Raw genomic sequence first — 19,874 nt, 5'->3', positions numbered from 1 at the left:
GTTGCATCTGAAAGTCAAGGTGGAGGTGGGGAAAATACAGCCAACCCGGCCGGGAGAAGAAAGTTATCAAAATTTAAAACTAAATCAGAATTAAGTTTAGTGTAACGTTAGATTAAACTTATTTTTGAGTGTCTGCATCGTAATCCAAGTTTATTTAGATTTGTTTATGTTATGTTACGAGCGCATTGCCGTGCAAAAAGTCCCCCTTCTCCACCTGTCCGTCTCTCTCCCCTCCACGAAATCCGTCTAATTTTAATAATATTAAACACATTTTAGTAGTATTAAACCACTAGTTATTTGTTACTTTGTTAATAGATGGCGAATTAGAACAAAAATGTTATTCCAATCCAATATCCTGTTTTTGGTGTTTTTTCAGAGGGTTGGAACGAATTAAATTGTTTTTAGTTCATTTCTATGGGAAACGTTCGTTTGAGTTACGAGAAAATCGACATACGAGCTCAGTACCAGAACGCATTAAGCTCGTATCCCGAGGTATCACTGTACAGTGGTACCTCGACCTACGATCAGCTCATGGTACGACAAAAATTTCGATTGATTATTATCATTATATTCGTCAACCTCTGCTTCATCCAGCGTTTTCCGCAGTTGCTCCACGCGAGCGCTGATGACCGCCTCCTGCTGTTTGCTGCTGGCTGCCTAAAAGCATGCGTGGTCTGAGTAAAGGCCAGGAGTGGAAGAGAGGGCATCGGCAAAGTGGCGCTGCAAACCTCGGCTTTGACTTCCACTTGTGTGCTACTAAGGATCCTCTCGATCTTCTCAATGAACTTGACTTCAGCCTGCAGCACACACAGCTTCTCCTCCAGACGACCGGACGCCGCCTTCACCTGTCCAAAAAGGCGGAGTAAGAACACAGGTATTTACCAACAGACAGGGTTAAGGTCATTTCCTGTTCACTTTTATTTCATTTGCATATGCATGCTATAAAGTAAAGTTAGAAGTTGACTTGAGATCAGGGCTTTTTACCGAAATGATTTTTTTTTTCATCTCCTGGGAAAACGGCCTAGAATGGTCTACTTACATTTTTTAATTTGTAGTGTTTACTATGTTTTATTTTACATGGTTTTGTTTGTATTGTTTTATTGTCATGAAATCAAGTTTGTACCTTATTCAACCTGAGAGAATTAAAGAATTTGCTATTGGAAGATGCCGGTCTTGTAGTTAATTCAGCACACAAAAAATACCATCTTCTACATTTATTCATTTTGGTACATTTTCTGGTAATTTGACTCATTTTAATAATTTTTGTTTAACTCTCATTGACGGCACTAGATGCCCAATCTGTTAATGAACAAACAAACTGATAGGTTATAACCCTAACACAAACCTGCCTCAGAAGTCCACTACTTTAAGATGGCTCCCTGATTTTTTGCGATGTATGTAGTTCAATATACAGTGGTACCTCTACATATTTAATATTTTGGTTACGAAAAGCCTCGATGGGGAACCCTTTGTTCCAAGACATGAAAACAATCCAAGTTACAAAACATCAAACGAAGTAAAAAAAAATCCCTCAAAACTTGGATACATTTGGGTGTGTTGGTTATATGTACTTTTATTCCAATAGACCTGGTAGCGTTTCTCTCCCAAGACCTTACTGGCCTCCCGTTGACTAGAGCACAGGTGTGCGGCCCGAGAAGGTAAATCATGAGTGCCGACTTTCTGTTTTAGGATCAAATTTAAATGAACATTATAGATGTATTATACATCTATATTATATTTCCTGATTTTCACCTTTTTAAATCATTGAATGCAATTTTTAATCCATTTTTTTTCTTTTTGTGTTTTTAGTGCAAAAAGCATTTTGTAAAATCTAAAAATAAATATAGAAAAATATTTTCTGTTTTTCACTTTAATATTGAACATAATCTAAAAAAATATTTTGTTTCCTACGGCGGCCCGGCGGCTTAACTGGGTTAGCACGTCGGCCTCACAGCTCTGTGGTCCTGGGTTCAAATCCAGGTCGGTCCACCTGTGTGGAGTTTGCAAGTTCTCCCCGGGCCTGTGTGGCTTTTCTCTGGGACATGCATGGTAGGCTGATTGGACACTGAATTGCCCCTAGGTATGGGTTTGAGCACGAATGGTTGTCCTGCTTGTGCCCTGCGATTGGCTGGCCACCGATACCGGGTGTCCCCCGCCATTGGCCCGAAGTTAGCTGGGATAGGCTCCAGCACTCCCCGTGACCCTAGTGAGGATAAATCGGTTCTGAAAATGTATGTATTTTGTTTCCTTTTGAAATGAAAAACAAATGATTAAGAGACGTTTTCCCTTACTAAGAAAAAAAAACCCAAATAAACATTGTTTTAGATCTCTAAAAAATTGAATATTTAGGGCTTTTGATTCAATTCTTTCAATCTGATTTAAAAAAAAACCTCAATATTTTATCTAAAATGGTCCGGCCCACATGAAATCCAGTTGACGTTAATGTGACCCACGAACCAACCCGAGTTTGACATCCTTGGGCTAGAGGATGCATCTCCTAGATTGCCGGAACCGAGGTTAGCGTGATGTTGGCGGATGTTAGAGGTGGCCAAGCGGCGTAGTGGCCGTGAGCAACAGTAGAGCACTGCGCCAGCCCAACCCGAAAACGGGGAAGTCTAGGCGGACTCGAGTCCTGCCAGTCGGAGAGCGGCCACCAGCGGAGTATGAGTACAACTGTGCGACCAATCTTTCATCTTTTTCCAGAACCATGGTGGAGCAGCTTCGCGGAGCGATGAGTTTCAGATCTGTGTGCCTTCTGTCGTTACGGAGTTGTTTCTTGAGTTTAGGTGCATAACATAAATTGAAGTTTTTAAGTGGTGTGTTCACATGCGTGTGTACGTATGTCAGGATTTTATTTCCTATTATTATATATTTGCTTGCAACAAAGTAAAAGCTTTGCTCCTGATAACCTTGGTTAGTCTAAAAAAGGAGAAGCCAAAACTCCATGGACTGCTAGAGCAGACAAAACAAAGAGGAGCCAGAACGCCTTGCAGTGCTGGGAATCTGGTTGGGAAACTGCACCTGCGTCCATCACAGACACTCTACAAGGCTTCCAGACTTTCGTCTATTTTGACTTTTGACTATTGACGTCTCACTTGTGTTTCCACCCCTCCCCTTAGAGTTTAGACGTACAATGTAATCAGGGCCCTCGAATATAATAAAACAACAGAAAGGACAGAGTTGGGAGACTCAGCGGTCGTTCTCCTTGCAAGTGAAAATTCCAGAACACTGTCTTTCCTCATTATTAGTGCGCGCATTTGGGAACGTCAAATGGCGAACCTGACAGGATGTTTACTCAGCTGCCCCTCGCAATTCCACCCATTTGGAAAATGTCTTTGCATTTCTTATTCATTTTATTATTAACATAATTGTTTTCCTATTTTTTGCATAGATATTCCATACAAATTTATTACACTTAGCATTTTAAAGGGTTTTGGGGAAGTATTCAAGATTGTGGAACACAGGATGCTAATTTAATGTAAATATATCGTCTTACAAAAAATCCAAGTTACAAATCCACTTGGAGAACAAAGAACGAATGATTTCTATACGAGTGTGTGCCACCTGCTGTAGGGTCTGGGTCTGCAGGTTGTGCAGGTCATTGTAGACACGCTCTTCGGTCATGCTGATGCGCTTGCTCTCCTCCTTCAGACGCCTCTGAAAGACTTTGACCTCATGTCGCGTGTAGTCGCCTCCTTCGCTAAACAACCTGAGCAAAGCCAAGTAGATGGGAGATGAGATCGTAAGTTTTGAACGATAGGGTGTGAAATCAATCACTCCCATCCAAGTTTGAATTTCTATCAGATTTCTTGTTACTTCAATCACAATGACTGAATTTTTGTAACCAAATTTTGGCAATGGGAATTTTTTTGCGTCATTAATTTTGCTACTCATTTTTTTGCAGCAATTTTTTTACTGACTAAATTTTAAGCAACATCATTTTTTTGAGAAAATATTTTGTGCATCAACTTTTGCAACTGAATGTTTCAGGTTTTAATTTTTTTAAATAAAATTTGAATATTTACAACTATATATTTTGCAATAGATTTATTGCAATAGAATATTTTTTCTATTGAATTTTTGCAATTAATCTATTGCAGCTGAATTTTTGCAGGGCAGGGCAACACAAGGGAGTGGTTAGTGTCAGTTCTGAGATCAAGGGTTCAATCCCTGTTGGGTCCCGACCTTCCTGTGTAGAGTTAGTATCGTCTTTGCGTACCTGCGTGAGTATTTCGTAGGTAAATGTTTTTTTGTGTTGTGCCCTGCGATTGGCATGCATCCAATTCTGGGTGTCCCCCCACCCCCTACTGCCTAAAGTTGGTTGGGATAGGCTCAAGCAGGCCTGTGAGGATAAGCTGAACAAGAAATGATTTCATTTTTTTAACCATTTTATTTTTGACACAGAATTATTGGATCAAATTTTTGCGAATGAGTATTTTTGCTACGTTAAGTGTGGCGTCGAGCGTGGAACGTGGTTGGACCCAAATGCAGGGAAGCAGGCAATGGAGGAGGACGTGGAGTGCTCTAACAAAATGGCACAGGCGCTCGGGCACGCGGCTTTGGCACAGGAGCCCAGGTACGTGGGTCGGCACGGGTGCATGAGTATGGGGGGCAGGAGTTGTTCCCGACGAGCGGGCTTGAACCAAGACTCGAGCCATTCCTCCCTCTCCGCCGCGACGCTCGCTGCCGCCTCTGGGAAGACGGTGTAGCCCGACTGTCGTCCTCCTCCGTGACACAGGAATACTCTTGCCGCTGCCCCCCCAAAAGGCGATTTCTGGGTCGTTAGCAGGCATTGGTCAAAACTCCTACCTTAGGTCCCCCGCCGGCCACTATGCGGTGGTCCATTGTAGATGGCTAGATGGGAACCTAGGTAGGGGTCCATGGAAATAGTGTTCTGCAGGAAAGTTGTCTAAGAGGTGCAAACACCACGGCGTAGTCGTTATAAATTCCCTAAAGGTGAGCCGAGTGCTTCCCGCTGAGTCCATAGTTGGTGGGATCGTACAGTAACATTAAGTGTGGAGTCAAGCGTGGAACGTGGTTGGACCCAAATGCAGGGAAGCAGGCAATGGACGAGGACGTGTAGTGCTCTACCAAAACTTTAATCACTGATGCAGGAAGGGAATCAAGAAAATAACACGGACTTAGAAATAAATAACAAAATCAAACCTGACGTGGACAGACAAGGGGGAACGAGTAACTTGGAACTTGGCATGAAACAAACAAGGCAGACAATACCACAAAGACTAACAAAAAGACAGGGTTTAAATAGACATACAAGGGTTGATTACAAAGTACACACTTCGACAAATTTTGGGCAACTGAATTCATGTGAACAGAATTTTGCTACTATTTTTTGCCACTACAATTTCTTCATTCATTTTCTGAATCGCTTATACTCAACGGTGGCAGGGGGTGCTGAAGCCCAGGCCTGAATCGGTGGCCAACTGATCGCAGGGCACAAGACAGACAACCCTTCACACTCACACTCATAACTAGGAGCAATTTAGAGTGCCCAATCAGCCTACCATGCATGTTTTTGGAATGTGCAGGAAACCGAAGTACCTGGAGGAAACCCACACAGGCCCAGGGAGAACATGCAAACTCCACACAGGTGGACCGACCTGGATTCGATACCTGGACCACAGAACTGTGAGGCCGACAAACTAACCACTCAGCCAGCGGGCCACCCCACTACAATTTTGTGACTGAATTTTAATGCTGAAAAAAATAATTCAGCGTTAGAAACTCCAACTTTGTTTTACTTCCACGGGCTGACCTGAAGGACTTGAGGAGTTGCTCAGTCCGATTTCGGAGCCCGTCCATCTGAAGCTGAAGTGTCAACCGAAAGGAGGAATGTGAGCGCTGGGTGTGTTTGATGTGCTCGTCCAGACGATCCTGCAGAGTGGCGCTCAACGCCTCCAGACTGACACCAGAGCGCAGGAATTGAGAAGGCCGTGTGGATAGGCCGCCGCACGCGGTTCCCTTACCGTCGGCTGCCATCTGTTTTGAGGACACCGTCGTCCATACTAGCCAGCGTGGCCGTCAGCCGCCGGTTTTTGTCGTCAGTGGACAACTGCAGCTCCCGCAGTGACACCGCGCAGGACTTCAGCATGTTCGACACTTCACGGCAGTGAGCTTCCACGCGCTGCTTGTGCATCTGGAGCTCAGCTAAGGTCATTGACAAATGGGACCAGATTTGGGGAGGCTTATTATTAGTGTTGTACCAAGTCATTCATTCCTTTGTTTTCTGAAATGCTTATCCTCACAAGGGTCATCGGCGGTGCTTGAGCATATCCCAGCCAACAATAGAATCTGCCAATCACAGAGCACAAGGAGATGGACAACCATTCACACTCATACCAAGGCGCAATTTAGAGTGTTTGACTTCAGAACTGGGAGGCCGACACACTAACCATTATGTCACTGGGCCACGGGTTGTACCAATTTAGACACAAATATTGCATTAAAAATAAATAAATAAATAAATAAATAAGGAAAAAAATATAGACCAAGGGCATTAAGGGGATTATTTTATTTAATAAATTACTGAATGGCTGGCCCGGTGGAGTGAGTGGTTAACAGGTCGGCCTCACAGCTCTGGGGTCCTGGGTTCAAATCCAGGTCACGTCCACCTGTGTGGAGTTTGCATGTTCTCCCCGGGCCTGTGTGGGTGTCCTCCGGGTACTCCGGTTTCCTCTCACATTCCAAAAACATGCATGGTAGGCTGATTGGACACTCTTAATTGCCCCTAGGTATGGGTGTGAGTGTGCATGGTTGTCTGTCTCCTTGTACCCTGCGATTGGCTGGCCACCAATTAAGGGTGTCCGCCTCCTCTGGCCCGGAATCAGCTGGGATAGGCTCCAGCACCCCCCACGACCCTAATGAGGATGAAGCGGTTCAGAAAATGAGATGAGATGAAAAATTACTGAATGGTCCCTTTAATGTAAAGTTATTGCTTTTATGACTTCATCAGACATTGTCTGCCCTTGACTGTGTAAACGTCTAATCCATTTCAAGGATTGGCATCAAATGAACAGTATGTATTAATTTGCTATCAGCCTCCCGGTTCAAATGGATTGGACGTCTATTAGTGTAATTTCTGCTGACAGCAGAAGACTTAGAAAGAGCTTTCTCATGCGGGCAACATTCCCATTAAAGTCAATGAACTGACATGAAAGTCTTCAGTGAGGTCAGAACTATCTTATTTTTTTAACCAATTTCTAAAACATTATCAATGCCAAAGCAGCTGCTATTCACTCAGTGGCTGCCAATAACAGCACTTGACCTCCAATCCATTTGAAGTGGGAGGGGTGGCCGTCAATGAATGAACGATTGGACTAATAGACACTAGTTGTGAGAAGAATTGTGAAATCAGGTTAACATTTGTTCTCTTCTAGTTTTGGTGTTGCATTATACAGTTCCCCATTATTTTTTGCAAATGGATGACTGTAGTAGTTTGTGTTCTATGTAGATTAGGATTTTCTTTGCCACAGTAGGATTTTCCCTGTAGATTGGATTGGATAACTTTATTCATCCCGTATTCGGGAAATTTTGTTGTCACAGTAGCAAGAGGGTGAGGATGCAGGAATAAGAAAGGCATTTTAGACATAAATAGATAGGTAGAAGTAAGTTAATAAATAAATACATGAATAAATATATAAATAAATAAGCGTGTTGCTTAGCACATATATACATACATACACATAAATATACATGCATGCATACGGTAGGTCTCAACACTCAGCCATTTTTTTGTTGAAGAGCCTGACAGCTGATGGGAGGAAGGATCTGCGGAAGCGCTCCTTCCTGCAATGAGGGTGCCGCAGTCTATTGCTAAAGGAGCTTCGGAGGGACTCCACAGACTCATGCAGGGGGTGGGAGGTGCTGTCCATGATGGACATCATCCTGGTCAGCATTCTCCGCTCTCCCACTTCCCCCACAGAGTCCAGAGGACAGCCCAGAACAGAGCTGGCCCTCCTGACCAGCTTATTCAGCCTGTTCCTGTCCCTCTCCGTGCTCCCGCATCCCCAACAGAGCACTGCATAAAACACTGTAGATGCCACCACAGTGTCGTAGAAAGTCCTCAGCAGTGTCCTGCACACTCCAAAGGAACGTAGACTCCTCAGTAGGTAGAGGCGGCTCCGGCCTCTTTTGTACAGGGCATCTATGTTTGTGGACCAATCTAGTTTGTTGTTGAGGTGAACACCCAGGTACTTAAAATTCTCCACGATTTCAATGTCTGTACCCTGGATGTTCACCTGAGTGGTCTGTTGAGGATTCCTCCGAAAATCGATGACCATTTCCCTTGTCTTACTGGTGTTGATGTAGAGGTGGTTTAGCCTACACCAGTCAACAAAGGCTGTGATGACTCCCCTGTACTCCAGGTCGTTCCCGTCCGTCACTCGTCCAATAATAGCGGTGTCGTCAGAGAACTTCTGGAGGTGGCAGGTGTCTGTATTATGTTGGAAATCCGATGTGTAGAGGGAGAAGAGGAGTGGGGAGAGCACTGTGCCTTGTGGGGCCCCCGTGCTGCAAGCTACCACATCAGACATACAGTCCTGGAGTCTCACATATTGTGGTCTGTCAGTGAGGAAGTCGATGATCCATGCGGCTAGGTGGTTCCTTACTCCAGCCTCTTCCAGTTTCCCTCTCAGTAGGACCGGCTGAATGGTGTTGAACGCACTGGAGAGGTCAAAAAACATCATTCTCAGCGTGCTTCCCGTGTTCTCCAGGTGTGAAAGAGACCTGTGCATCAGGTAGGTGGTAGCATCTTCCACACCAATACCTGGACGTTAGGCGAACTGCAGAGGGTCCAGCTCTGCATTCATCAGGGGGCTGAGGTGATTGAGGATGATTCTCTCCAATGTCTTGATCAGGTGAGAGGTTAATGCTACCAGCCTGAAATGGTTTGGCTCCCTGGGGTACGCAGTCTTAGGAACTGGGACCACACAGGAAGTTTTCCACAAGGTGGGGACCTTCTGCAGACTGAGGCTGAGGTTGAAAATATGCAGAATCACTATACCAAGCTGATCCGCACACTCTCTCAGTAGTCTGGAGCTGAGGCCGTCTGGACCGGTAGCCTTCCTTGCCTCGATCTTCTTTAGCTGTTTTATCACCTGATCGACAGTAATGCAGAGATCGGTGGAAGAGGGGGAGGAAGACGAGGAGAACGAGGGGGGAGCGTTGCTTCTGGTCTGGGGGGTCAGGGGAGTGGGGGCAGGACTGAATCTGTTAAAGAACTGATTCAGTTCATTGGCCCACTCCCTGCCGCCAGACTCCGGGTCTCTCGCGCTGTTGCCTCCATGGCCCGAAATAGTCCTCAAGCTCCTCCAGACCTCCTTGGTGTTGCCTCTCTGGAGTTGGTTCTCCAGCTTCCTCCTGTAGATGGTCTTACCCTTCCTTATCTCTCTCTTCAGCTCCTTCTGGAGCATTTTCAGGCTCTCTTTCTCCCCAGACCTAAAAGCCCTCTTCTTCTTGTTCAGGAGGGCCCTTAGATCCCTGGTGACCCACGGCTTATTGTTGGAGAAACAACGGACCTTCTTGGAGGGTACAATGTTCTCAACACAGCCAGCACTTAAAGGACCAGTGGGGAGACCCGCCGGACCGGCTACTCCCACTCCTCTCCAAATGCCGACGTGGACGCCCGCCGCAGAGGCCTCTCCTACGCCTTGTCTCAGGCCGGTGCGGACGCCCGCCTGACACAAGGCCTCGACACCTCGTCACCGGCCGGCGTGGACACCCGCCGGTTCGGCCACTCCGACGCCTTGTGTCAGGCCGGCATGGACGCCCGCCGGAGCGGCCACTCCCACGCCTCGTCACCGACCGGCGCGGACGCCCGCAGGACCGACCACTTCCTCGCCTCGTCACCGGCTGGCGTGGACGCCTGCCGGACCGGCCACGCCCACGCCTCGTCATTGCCCGGAGCGGACGCGCGCAGGACCGACCACTTCCTCGCCTCATCTCTGGCCGGCGCGGAATTTTACGGACACCTATGGGTTAAGGCGTGCGCATCACCTACTTTTGTATCACCGCCTACTTTTGTGTCACGTGATCTTTTCAATAAAACCTGTCGACGCGAAAGTGGGGGTGGGATTTTAGCACAGAGAGACCACGGGAAGAGCGGAGGCTCTGTCCGTCTCCCTCCATACTGCCCCCCGCTGACTGGAGGGGATTTGAGCACGTGGAGACAATGGAGGGACCACACGTCCGTTTCTCTCTCTTTGTGCTCTCTCCCTTACTGCAGAAGGGGTTAAAATGCACTACATTTGTCTTTAGTGTGCTTACTTGTGTTCGACTTTATTGAATGTTAGGCGCGGACCTGACAGCCGGTAGCGGTAGCTCCATCCGCTCTTGCTCGTTGTGTTTTTGCTGCTTTTTTGCCTTAATGATTTGATTTAATGATTCTTAATGATCTCATACTTTGCTTTGCTTTGTACTTTGTGCTTTTTGGTTTGATGTTCTGCGGCCTTTGCGACTGTATTGTCTAACTTGTAACTATGTGTAACTATGCCCTCCTGTATCTGCATTCTCACCCTCTTGCTACTGCGACAATGAAATTTCCTGAATACGGGATGAATAAATCTATCCAATCCAATCCAATTAGTGCAGTTGCTCAAATTTCTTGACATGATCGTCACTTCATTGCACTTTTATCTCATTGACCACTCAAAAAAAAGGTAGAATTGGTAGGGTCCCTAACACCGTCAATGGTAGCCAGCTAATCTGCTTACGCTAGGGTAGACTGTAGATAAGGCGCGTACCCATGCGTGGAATATAGATGCAGGTTTTGACGTGTTGGGGATCGAGGGGCTGCATTTGTAGCTCATGGTACGCGCGCACCGCCTGCTTCCTGTCTGTCACCGTGGCAACCGCCGACGTCAGCACTTCTTGGAAACGCCGCTCCACATAGTCTAGAAACCACATGCGCATCCTGCGCGGGCGCCCTTTTAGCGGTGACTGCAGAACGATGTGGCGCGAGCAAACGTACCTGTTGAGCGCTTGCATGAGCAGCTCGACGGGAAAGGAGCTCAGGTGCGTTTCTTGTTGCTTGCTCATGTTGCCGGGCAGATCGGAGGCGGGGCATCGGAAGGCGGGGCCAGTGTAGGCCACGCCCCTGGAAGATTTCAGGTTGACCTTGCTGCCGAGGTCGTAGAGGTCCAGGAGAGACGACTCTGCCTGAAGGTTCATTTTTGTCTTTGTTGCGTTTCAAACAGCCACTTAAGAGAGGACCTCACCTCAGCCAGCGAATCAGAAGACTCCTCCGGCTCTGCGTTATTTCGACAGCCGATGACTTCTTCTTTAATCCCGCTTTCTGGACGACTTTCTAAACAAATGCATGACCATTCATTGGAGCAGTAAGTGTAAGGAGATCATCATCGCACGACGCGGACAAACCTTGATGATGGCCAATGATGTTATCGACTGGCGGCAGCTTCTTGAGATCTTCGGGACTCTAATGACAGGGTCAAATCAGGGTTTTTAATGTCTCCCGAAAAATAATTTTATGCAATTGAATTTTTTCCTACAAAGATTTTTACAACAGAATTTTGCAACTAAATTTCACGCAATTGAATTTTTGGTATTCATTTTTTTGGTGAATGAATTCTAGATAATATTTTTCTTTGATATATTTTTGCATCTATTCATTTTTGCAACTGATTATTTTGCATCTACATTTCTGCAACTATTTTTTTGCATCTAAGTTTGTGCAACTATTTTTTTTTTGCATCTCCGTTTGTGCAACTGATTTTTTGCATCAATTTTTTTATAAATTACATTTTTTTCTACTATTTCTTTTATTGACAGATTTTTTTGCCACAGATGTTTTTAGTGACTGAATTTTTGGCAATTGTCATTTCTGCTTCCAATTCTTTAGTGAATTAATGTTTACGACTGAATTTTGGGGGTGGGCACACATTTTTGGAGACTGATTTTTGTGGCTTTTTTTTTTCTTGATTGATTTCTAGTTATTGTGTTACTGAATTTTTGCAACTGATTTTTTGAGACTGTTTTCTTGGGGATGGATTTTTATGATGAATTTATTTATGCCAAAGCAATTTTGTGCCAGATTTTTTTTCTGACTGAGAAAGTTTTTGACTAATAATTTGTAACTGATTTTTTGCAGTGTTGCCTGATGGTGTAGGGGTTCACTCGCATGACTTCAGTGCAGACAGCTGGTGGAGGTAAGATTGTGAGTGCGAATGGTCGTCTCTCTGTGTGCCCTACGGATGACTGGTGACCAGTCTAGGTTGTACTCTGCCTTTTACCCAGTCAGCTGGAAGAGGCTCCATCAACCCTTACGAGGATGCGCAGTATGGAAGCTGAATGATTTTTTTGCGATTAATTTTTTTGGGACTGAATTCTTCCAGACTATTCAATCATTAATTTTCTGAAGAGCTTTATCCTCACAGGGGTGACGGGGGGTGCTGGAGCCTGTAAGATAAGCTGACAAACTTGCGTTGCAATTGCTTGTTCGTATTGCATCAGTTTGTGTGAGTTATAAAAAATGTCATTGAGACATCTGCTCTGCAGATGTCTGGACGTATCAGCCCACACCCTCTTTCTGTTATCTTCTTTTGCACAACATCCTGTTTTTCACAAATAGACGCACAGACTCTTCGTTCTGAGAGTTGCAAGGAACAGGCTGTGCGTCCACACTGTTAGAGCTCTCCCCATGCTGCAGTCTGGTAACTTATTTCCTTCCAATTGGTCTCACTCTTTCTGTGCCTGCTCCTGAAGCCAGAACAGACCCAACAGAGCCTATCCCAGCTGACTTTCCCAGTCTTCCACAAAAAATTTGTGATTATTTTTTTTAGAAAGTAGAAATCTACATTTTTAACAGAACATTTTAGATGCAAAATGATGGGTTTTGAGGTTGCCCGTGTTGCCTCTGTGTGCGTACTAGCGTCTGTTTGTATGTGTGTTCTTGCGAGCTCCATGGTTACAGGGGTGAAGGAGTTCCCGAGGTGGAAGAAGTTACTGAGGAGCCGACTGAACTCCAGCAGCTCGTCTACGAAGGTACGAGGGAGGCGGTCCAATACGGCGCACTGGTCCGTCACGCATTCACCGCAGCTGCAGACGCCACCAATACGTGTCACGTATGACGAACGAGAGGCATCGGACGCTTAGGCTCACCTGTTCCTGACGTCATGCAGGTAGACTACGGTTTGCTCCAGCGATGACTTTAAAGCCGCATCGCTGCTCTCTTGGCGTAACGCTGCTAGAAGCTCATCCAAGAACACCTTCTTCCTCTGCCGTCATCCCCGACGTCATAAGTGGTCAAGGATTTCATCGCTGCGGCGGTCATTACCTGTACGTGTTTTTCTTGAGCCACTCGCAGTTCGTCCAGCCGTCTCTGGACTTCCTCCTCTCTACCCACCAGGATACCGCCGTGTTTCTCCCACAGTGATGCCAGAGCACGCATAACCACGAACACACGCCGGCTTAGACGAGCTGATGCGCGGTACAGGCTATCGGAACACGTCTGCACAAAAGATGTGCGTTGTCAGGCCATGTATGACACGATGACAGGTGAAAATCAAAAGACTGGTAACCTAGTCAGGTGAGGGGTCAGGCATGTCTCATAATGTAATATGGCATGGTTTGACACAAGTGAAAGATATATGAAGGACAGTGACAAGAGGTGAATGTGTCTGGTGGCAACTGGTGTTAAATGTCACTCTCATTTTCTGAACCGCTTTATCCTCACCAGGGTTGCGGGGGGTGCTGGAGCCTATCCCAGCTGACTTCGGGCCAGAGGCAGGGGACACCCTGAATTCGTGGCCAGCCAATCGCAGGGCACAAGGAGACAAACAACCATTCACGCTCACGCTCCTACTTAGGGGCAATTCATAGTGTCCAATCAGCTTACCATACATGTCTTTAGAATGTGGGAGGAAACTGGAGTACCCAGAGAAAACCCACAAAGGCCCGGGGAGAACATGCACACTCTACACAGGTGGACCGACCTGGATTTGAACCCAGGTCCCCCACTGTGAGGCCGACGTGCTAACCACTCAGCTGCCGGTGTTAAATGTGATGCGAGGAATCATCTGACATGACGCTTCACATTACATCCCATCACCTCTCCGGTGACATGTAGTAACACATCATGTGACATAACAAGGTAGAGGCGTGTCTCATGATGTTATGGCATGCTGTGACATTCATGTGACAAAAGTCATAGACACGTAAAAGACGACATGTGACAGCCAGCGACAAGAGCTGAGTCTGTCTGGTAGTGAATGTCGAGTGTAACACGTCATTGAAGGCCGTGTCAAATGACATCCTGTGACCTATTAAGTGACATGTAGCAACACATCATGCGTCATGACAAGTTAGAGGCTTGTTTCATGAGGTCCATGACATGCTTTGAGAGTCATGTGAAAAAACACTAATGATAGATTTGAGACGTGACAGCGACAGAGGTGGAAATATCTGATAGCATCTGGTGTGACGTCAAACAAGGACTCATTTGATTTGACGCATAGTGTAACATGTCACAGAAATGTCATATCTAATGATATTCTGTCAGCTGACACGTAGCTACACATCTTGTGATGTGACGAAATAAATGTGTCTTATGAGGTCCTGGCATGCTTCGACGGTCATGTCTAATGATGTCCTGTGACCTATCAGGTGACATGTAACAAGAGGTATGTCTCATTTTGTCTTGTAGGAAAAGGGCATATCTAATGTCTTTTGACCTATTGTGTGACGTGGTAACACAGGGTGTCACATGCTGTGACAGTTGTGTGACAAAAGTGACAGACGTGCCATGTTACAGACAGTAAGAGAGGTGAGAATGTCTGGTACTAACCGGTGTAACATGTCATGCAAGGCGTCATATGATTTGACGCATCATGTGACATGTCACAGGACAGTCATGTCTAATGACATCCTGTGGCCTACCAGGTTACAAATAACAAGGGAGAGGCATTTCTAATTTTGTCATGTCAGACACATAACAGTGATGTATGTTTGACAATTGACGATGATATATGACATGGATGCCGGTCAGGCGTCAGAGGCTGGAAGACTGACGTCGATGGCGGCCAGCTGCATTTCGTCTTGTCTCTGGTGTTGTCCAATGAGAGAGATGAGTTGTGACTTGACAATGTCGCTCACTTCCTCCTGCGGCAGCTCCAGTGCGGAAAGTGCCTCCTACAGGGCAGACCACCAAGCATGTCACATGGAGACCACCACCATCTTAACGTGGTGACACAAGCCGAGGCGCCTACCTGGTAGTGCTGCACTTGAGACACACGGTCCTGCCACATGAGTTCATAACTACAACGCAGTTGATGGAGGAAGTCGGCGTGACACATATCTGCCAGGGCCATGCACGGCACGTCAATGCATGTGCGTGTCACTGATATACGTGTGTGGTCGGTGTGCGGAGTTTACCGATCTGTTGATTAACGGCTGTCAGCTGCTTGAACCAATCCGTGACCAGAGTTGAGGAGAGGCAGGGTGGGACCAAAGAGCTGAAATGGACACATGTCGTTGAACGCCGAATTTTAATGACGCAGCGGCCATTTTGTAACCTAAGACTGGTGACAATTTCGCAGCGTCGTTGGGACAAACGCCGCACACTCTGGTCCACTTCTTGGAAGGTCTGCTGCTCGGAGAGTTGGCGCCACACATCCACGCTCGCCACCGATGACCTGCCGTCGGCAAACGTCATGTGACCTGAGGGACTCCCTATTGAAATTGATGTACAGTGGTACCTCGAGATACGAGCTTAATGCATTCCGGGACTGAGCTTGTATGTCAATTTTCTCGTAACTCAAACGAATGTTTCCCATAGAAATGAACTAAAAACTAATTAATTTGTTCCAACCCTCTGAAAAACCACCCAAAACAAGATATTGGATTGAAAAAACATTTTTATTTGTTCTAATTCGCCATCTATTAACAAATTAACAAATAACTAGTGGTTTAATATTACTAAAATGTGTTTAATAGTATACTAAAACTAGACAGATTTCAAGGAAGGGAGAGAGTGACAGAGGGGGGGACTTTTTGCACGGCAACGCGCTCGTGACATAACATAAACAAATTTAAATGAACTTGGATTAAGAAGCTCAAAAATAAGTTTAATCATACTTTACACTAAACTTAATTCTAATTTTGTTTTAAATTTTGATACCTTTCTTCTCCCGCGTTGGATCTATTTGCCCCGCCTCCACCCTGACTTTCAGATGCAACCTATCGAGGGTTGTTTGCTTTTGTATTCCCTTCAAAATATTCTGAAAATGATGCACACAAATGCCCTCACAATAGGATAACGCACGACCACTTGCCAACGAGTAGTATATACGCCATTCGCACTAACGGGAAAAAACACTGAAAAAATGCAATGCTCTGCCCAGTGCTCGTAGCGACATTACACGAGGTAGTTGTGACCAGAGAGACATTACACGAGGGAGTTGCGACCAGAGAGACATTACACGAGGGAGTTGCGACCAGAGAGACATTACACGAGGGAGTTGCGACCAGAGAGACAGTATACGAGGGAGTTGCGACCAGAGAGACATTACACGAGGGAATTGCGACCAGAGAGACATTACACAAGGGAGTTGCGACCAGAGAGACATTACACGAGGGAGTTGCGATCCAGAGCGTGACCGGACGTTTCGTCGAAAGATGTTTGGTCCCCGGACGTTTGGTCGCCCGGACGTTTGGTCGCCCGGACGTTTGGTCACCGGGTTCGCTCCCTCTTACGAGAGGGAGAGAGACAGAGAGGTTACTGTTGAAAGCGAGCAACCAGGTAATCTCTCGCTCTCAAAATTATCATCATGAGGGAGAGTGAGTTTGTAATTGCATTGACAATGTAAAAGAGCATTAATATCAAAATATTGCTTGCTCCCGGCAGATCTATTGGCGTGTGAGTACATGCTATTCAGCGCCGGATTCGCTCGCTCGCTCCCGGCAGAGCAGAGAGTTTACTGTTAAAAGCGATCAACCAGGTAATCTCTTGCTCTCAAAATTATCATATAAATATCAAATAAATCTGCCGAGAGCGAACGATATTTTGATATTAATGCTCTTTTACATTGTCAATGCAATTACAAACTCAATCTTTCTCTCATGATGATAATTTTGAGAGCGAGAGATTACCTGGTTGCTCGCTTTCAACAGTAAACTCTGTCTCTCTCCCTCTCATAAGAAGGAGCGAACCCGGCGACCAAACGTCCGTTCTACCAAATGTCCGGTCGACCAAACGTCCAGCGACCAAACGTCCGGCGACCAAACGTCCGAGTACCCGACCAGAGACATTACACGAGGGAGTTGCGACCAGAGAGACAGTGCCCATGATGTTCTTATGAGCAGCCTCTCGCGTCTGCTGTCTGCTCGTATCTCAAATTGCTCGTATGTCGGGGCACTTGTATGTCGAGGTAACACTGTATGTCTTCACAAGGCACTGGAGTCATTTTTCACCCTTTCAGGGACAGTGGACAGTGGATATTAATTATTTTGCGACAAGCCCAGATCACAGAATTTGTGTCTTGGTAGATAGCAAAAGAGGGAAATTGATATTGAAATCGCCCAGACAGACAATAGGCATCCAATCATTTTCACCTGAGAAGTTGGAAATCAATTTGATGTCTATTGTCGTCAATGTCAGCTAAAGAGTGCAGTTATGTGAAGTCACAAGATATTTAGAAAATAATTTAAAAACTTCCAGAGCAAAATATTGACGGGTCACACTTACAGTCCTCCCTGTACTTACGAAATTAATTGGTTCCAGAACTATTTTCGTAGCTTGAAAATTTCGTAAGTAGAGCAGTATTGTATATGTAAATTCTCTAATTAGTTCCACGGTCCTCACAAAACTACCAACTAAACCCTTTAAAATTGGTCGAAGTACCCCAATTTTGTATGACAGATGTGAGGAAACACACAAAAATGAGAGAAAATTATAAAGAAATGATTTATTAGTGTCTTAAAATGAATAAAGCATATGAAAATGTGCCCAACACCTCTGAAATAGTTCCCTTCACGTCCGTTACAATGGGAGACGTAATACCTGTGATTGTCCGCCAGATGGCGGCAAGAGCCCGTTCTACCAGGGCCGAAAGCCGTCCGCTTTGTAGTACATTTTAGACCCTTCTTCCGCTTTATCCAAAGTCGGGTTGCGGGGGAACCAGCTTCAGCAGGGAAGCCCAGACTTCCCTCTCCAAAAGCCACTTCATCCAGCTTTTCCTCGAGTATCCTAAGGCGTTCCCAGGGCCAGCAAGGAGACAAAGTCTACTCCGAGCCTCTCCCAGATGACCGAGCTTCTCAGCTTATCTCTAAGGGAGATTCCGGACATCCTGCAGAGGAAACTCATTTCAGCCGCTTATATCCGGGATCTTGTTCTTTCGGTCACAACCCACAGCTTGTGACCATAGATGAGGGGGGGGGGGGGGGGGGGCGTAGATCGACCGGTAAATAGAGAGCCTGGCCTTTTGGCTCAGCTCCTTCTTCACCACGACGGACCGGTGCAGAGTCCACATCACTGCAGACGCCGCCCCGATCCGCCTGTCGATCTACCGGTCCATTCTTCCCTCACTCATGAACAAGACCCTAAGATACTTAAAATCCTCCACCTGGGGAAGGACCTGATCCCTGACCCGGAGAGGGCACGCCACCTTTTTCCGACTGAGGACCATGGTCTCAGATTTGGAGGTGCTGATTCTCATCCCGACCGCTTCACGATAGTTTGCGAATCATTCCAGCGAGAGTTGGAGATCACGGCCTGATGAAACCAACAGAACCACATCATCTGCAAAAAGCAAGGATGCAATACTGAGGCCACCAAACCGCACCCTCTCAACGCCACGGCTGCGCCTAGATATTCTGTCCTTAAAAGTGATGAATCAGTGACATAGGGGAGCCCTGGTGGATTCCAACCCCACTGGAAACGGATCCGACTTACTGCTGGCTACACGGATCAGACTCTGACACCGGTCATAAAGGGACCGGACCCCATGTAACAAGGGTTCCGGAACCCCATACTCCCGGAGTACCCCTCACAGGACTGCCCGGGGGACACGGTCCACAAAACACAAGACTGGTTGGGCAAACTCCCATGACCCCCCAGGATCCCTGCTGAGGGTTTAGAGCTGATCCACTGTTCCACGGCCAGGAAGAAAACCACACTGCCCCTCCTGAATCCGAGATTCGACCTCCCGGCGGACCCACCTCTCCAGTACCCCAGAAAAGAACTTCTCGGGGAGGCTGAGGAGTGTAATTCCCCGGAAATTGGAAAACACCATCCGGTCCCCCTTTTTAAAAAGGGGAACCACTGGTCTGCCAATCCAGAGGCACTGTCCCCGATGTCCACGCAATGTTGCAGAGGCGTGTCAACCAAGACAGCCCCACAACGTTCAGAGCCTTTAGAAACTCTGGGCGGATCTAATCCACCACTCTTGCCTTGCCACGGAGGAGCTTTTTAACCACCTTGGTGACTTCAACCCCTGATATAAGAGAGTGGGAATTTAAACGCCTTCTGACAGGGGACTCGCCAGGCGTTCCCAGTAGACCCTCAAGAAACGTTTGGGTCTCCCGGGCCGCGCTGGCATCTGCCCCCACTATCGGAGCCAACTGACCACCAGGTGGTTACCCGATCGTCCAAGACATGCGGCCGCAGGTCCGATGACACGACCACAAAGTTGATCATCGAACTGCGGCCTAGGGTGTCCTGGTGCCAAATGCACATTTGGACACCCTTATGCATGAAGATGGTGTTAAATATTGTCAATCCCCGACGAGCGCAGAAATCCAACAATAGAACACCACTCGGGTTTCGATCAGGGGGATGTTCTTCCCAATCACTCCACTCCAGTTCTCACTGTCATTGCCCACGTGAGAATTGAAGTTCCCCAGCA

General features: G+C 46.6%; 1 protein-coding gene and 1 long non-coding RNA gene across 2 annotated transcripts in view; one reads left to right on the top strand and one right to left on the bottom strand.

The window, feature by feature from the left end:
- Window positions 1–19,874, bottom strand: part of ccdc180 (coiled-coil domain containing 180) — a 57,306-nt gene that overhangs the window by 24,200 nt on the left and 13,232 nt on the right. The window contains exons 9-24 of the mRNA XM_077600527.1: window positions 15,546–15,665; window positions 15,406–15,485; window positions 15,240–15,328; window positions 15,043–15,162; window positions 13,310–13,483; window positions 13,135–13,250; window positions 12,945–13,071; window positions 11,395–11,452; window positions 11,235–11,323; window positions 10,988–11,175; window positions 10,761–10,930; window positions 5,988–6,168; window positions 5,777–5,923; window positions 3,565–3,709; window positions 729–845; window positions 580–657 (exon numbers count right to left, since the gene is read on the bottom strand). Of these exons, the coding sequence (XP_077456653.1) occupies window positions 580–657; window positions 729–845; window positions 3,565–3,709; window positions 5,777–5,923; window positions 5,988–6,168; window positions 10,761–10,930; window positions 10,988–11,175; window positions 11,235–11,323; window positions 11,395–11,452; window positions 12,945–13,071; window positions 13,135–13,250; window positions 13,310–13,483; window positions 15,043–15,162; window positions 15,240–15,328; window positions 15,406–15,485; window positions 15,546–15,665 (1,999 nt within the window). The remainder of the gene's footprint in view (window positions 1–579; window positions 658–728; window positions 846–3,564; window positions 3,710–5,776; window positions 5,924–5,987; window positions 6,169–10,760; window positions 10,931–10,987; window positions 11,176–11,234; window positions 11,324–11,394; window positions 11,453–12,944; window positions 13,072–13,134; window positions 13,251–13,309; window positions 13,484–15,042; window positions 15,163–15,239; window positions 15,329–15,405; window positions 15,486–15,545; window positions 15,666–19,874) is intronic.
- LOC144074234 (uncharacterized) lies at window positions 10,913–12,578 on the top strand. The gene is made up of 3 exons (XR_013300262.1): window positions 10,913–11,031; window positions 11,214–11,354; window positions 12,125–12,578. It is a non-coding gene; the product is annotated as an uncharacterized LOC144074234 (long non-coding RNA).

The sequence above is a fragment of the Stigmatopora argus genome, chromosome 5, assembly GCF_051989625.1.
Source record: "Stigmatopora argus isolate UIUO_Sarg chromosome 5, RoL_Sarg_1.0, whole genome shotgun sequence".
Taxonomy (NCBI): Eukaryota; Metazoa; Chordata; class Actinopteri; order Syngnathiformes; family Syngnathidae; genus Stigmatopora; species Stigmatopora argus.
Note: the sequence above shows the minus strand (reverse complement) of the source record. Positions and strands in the feature narration are given on the sequence as shown.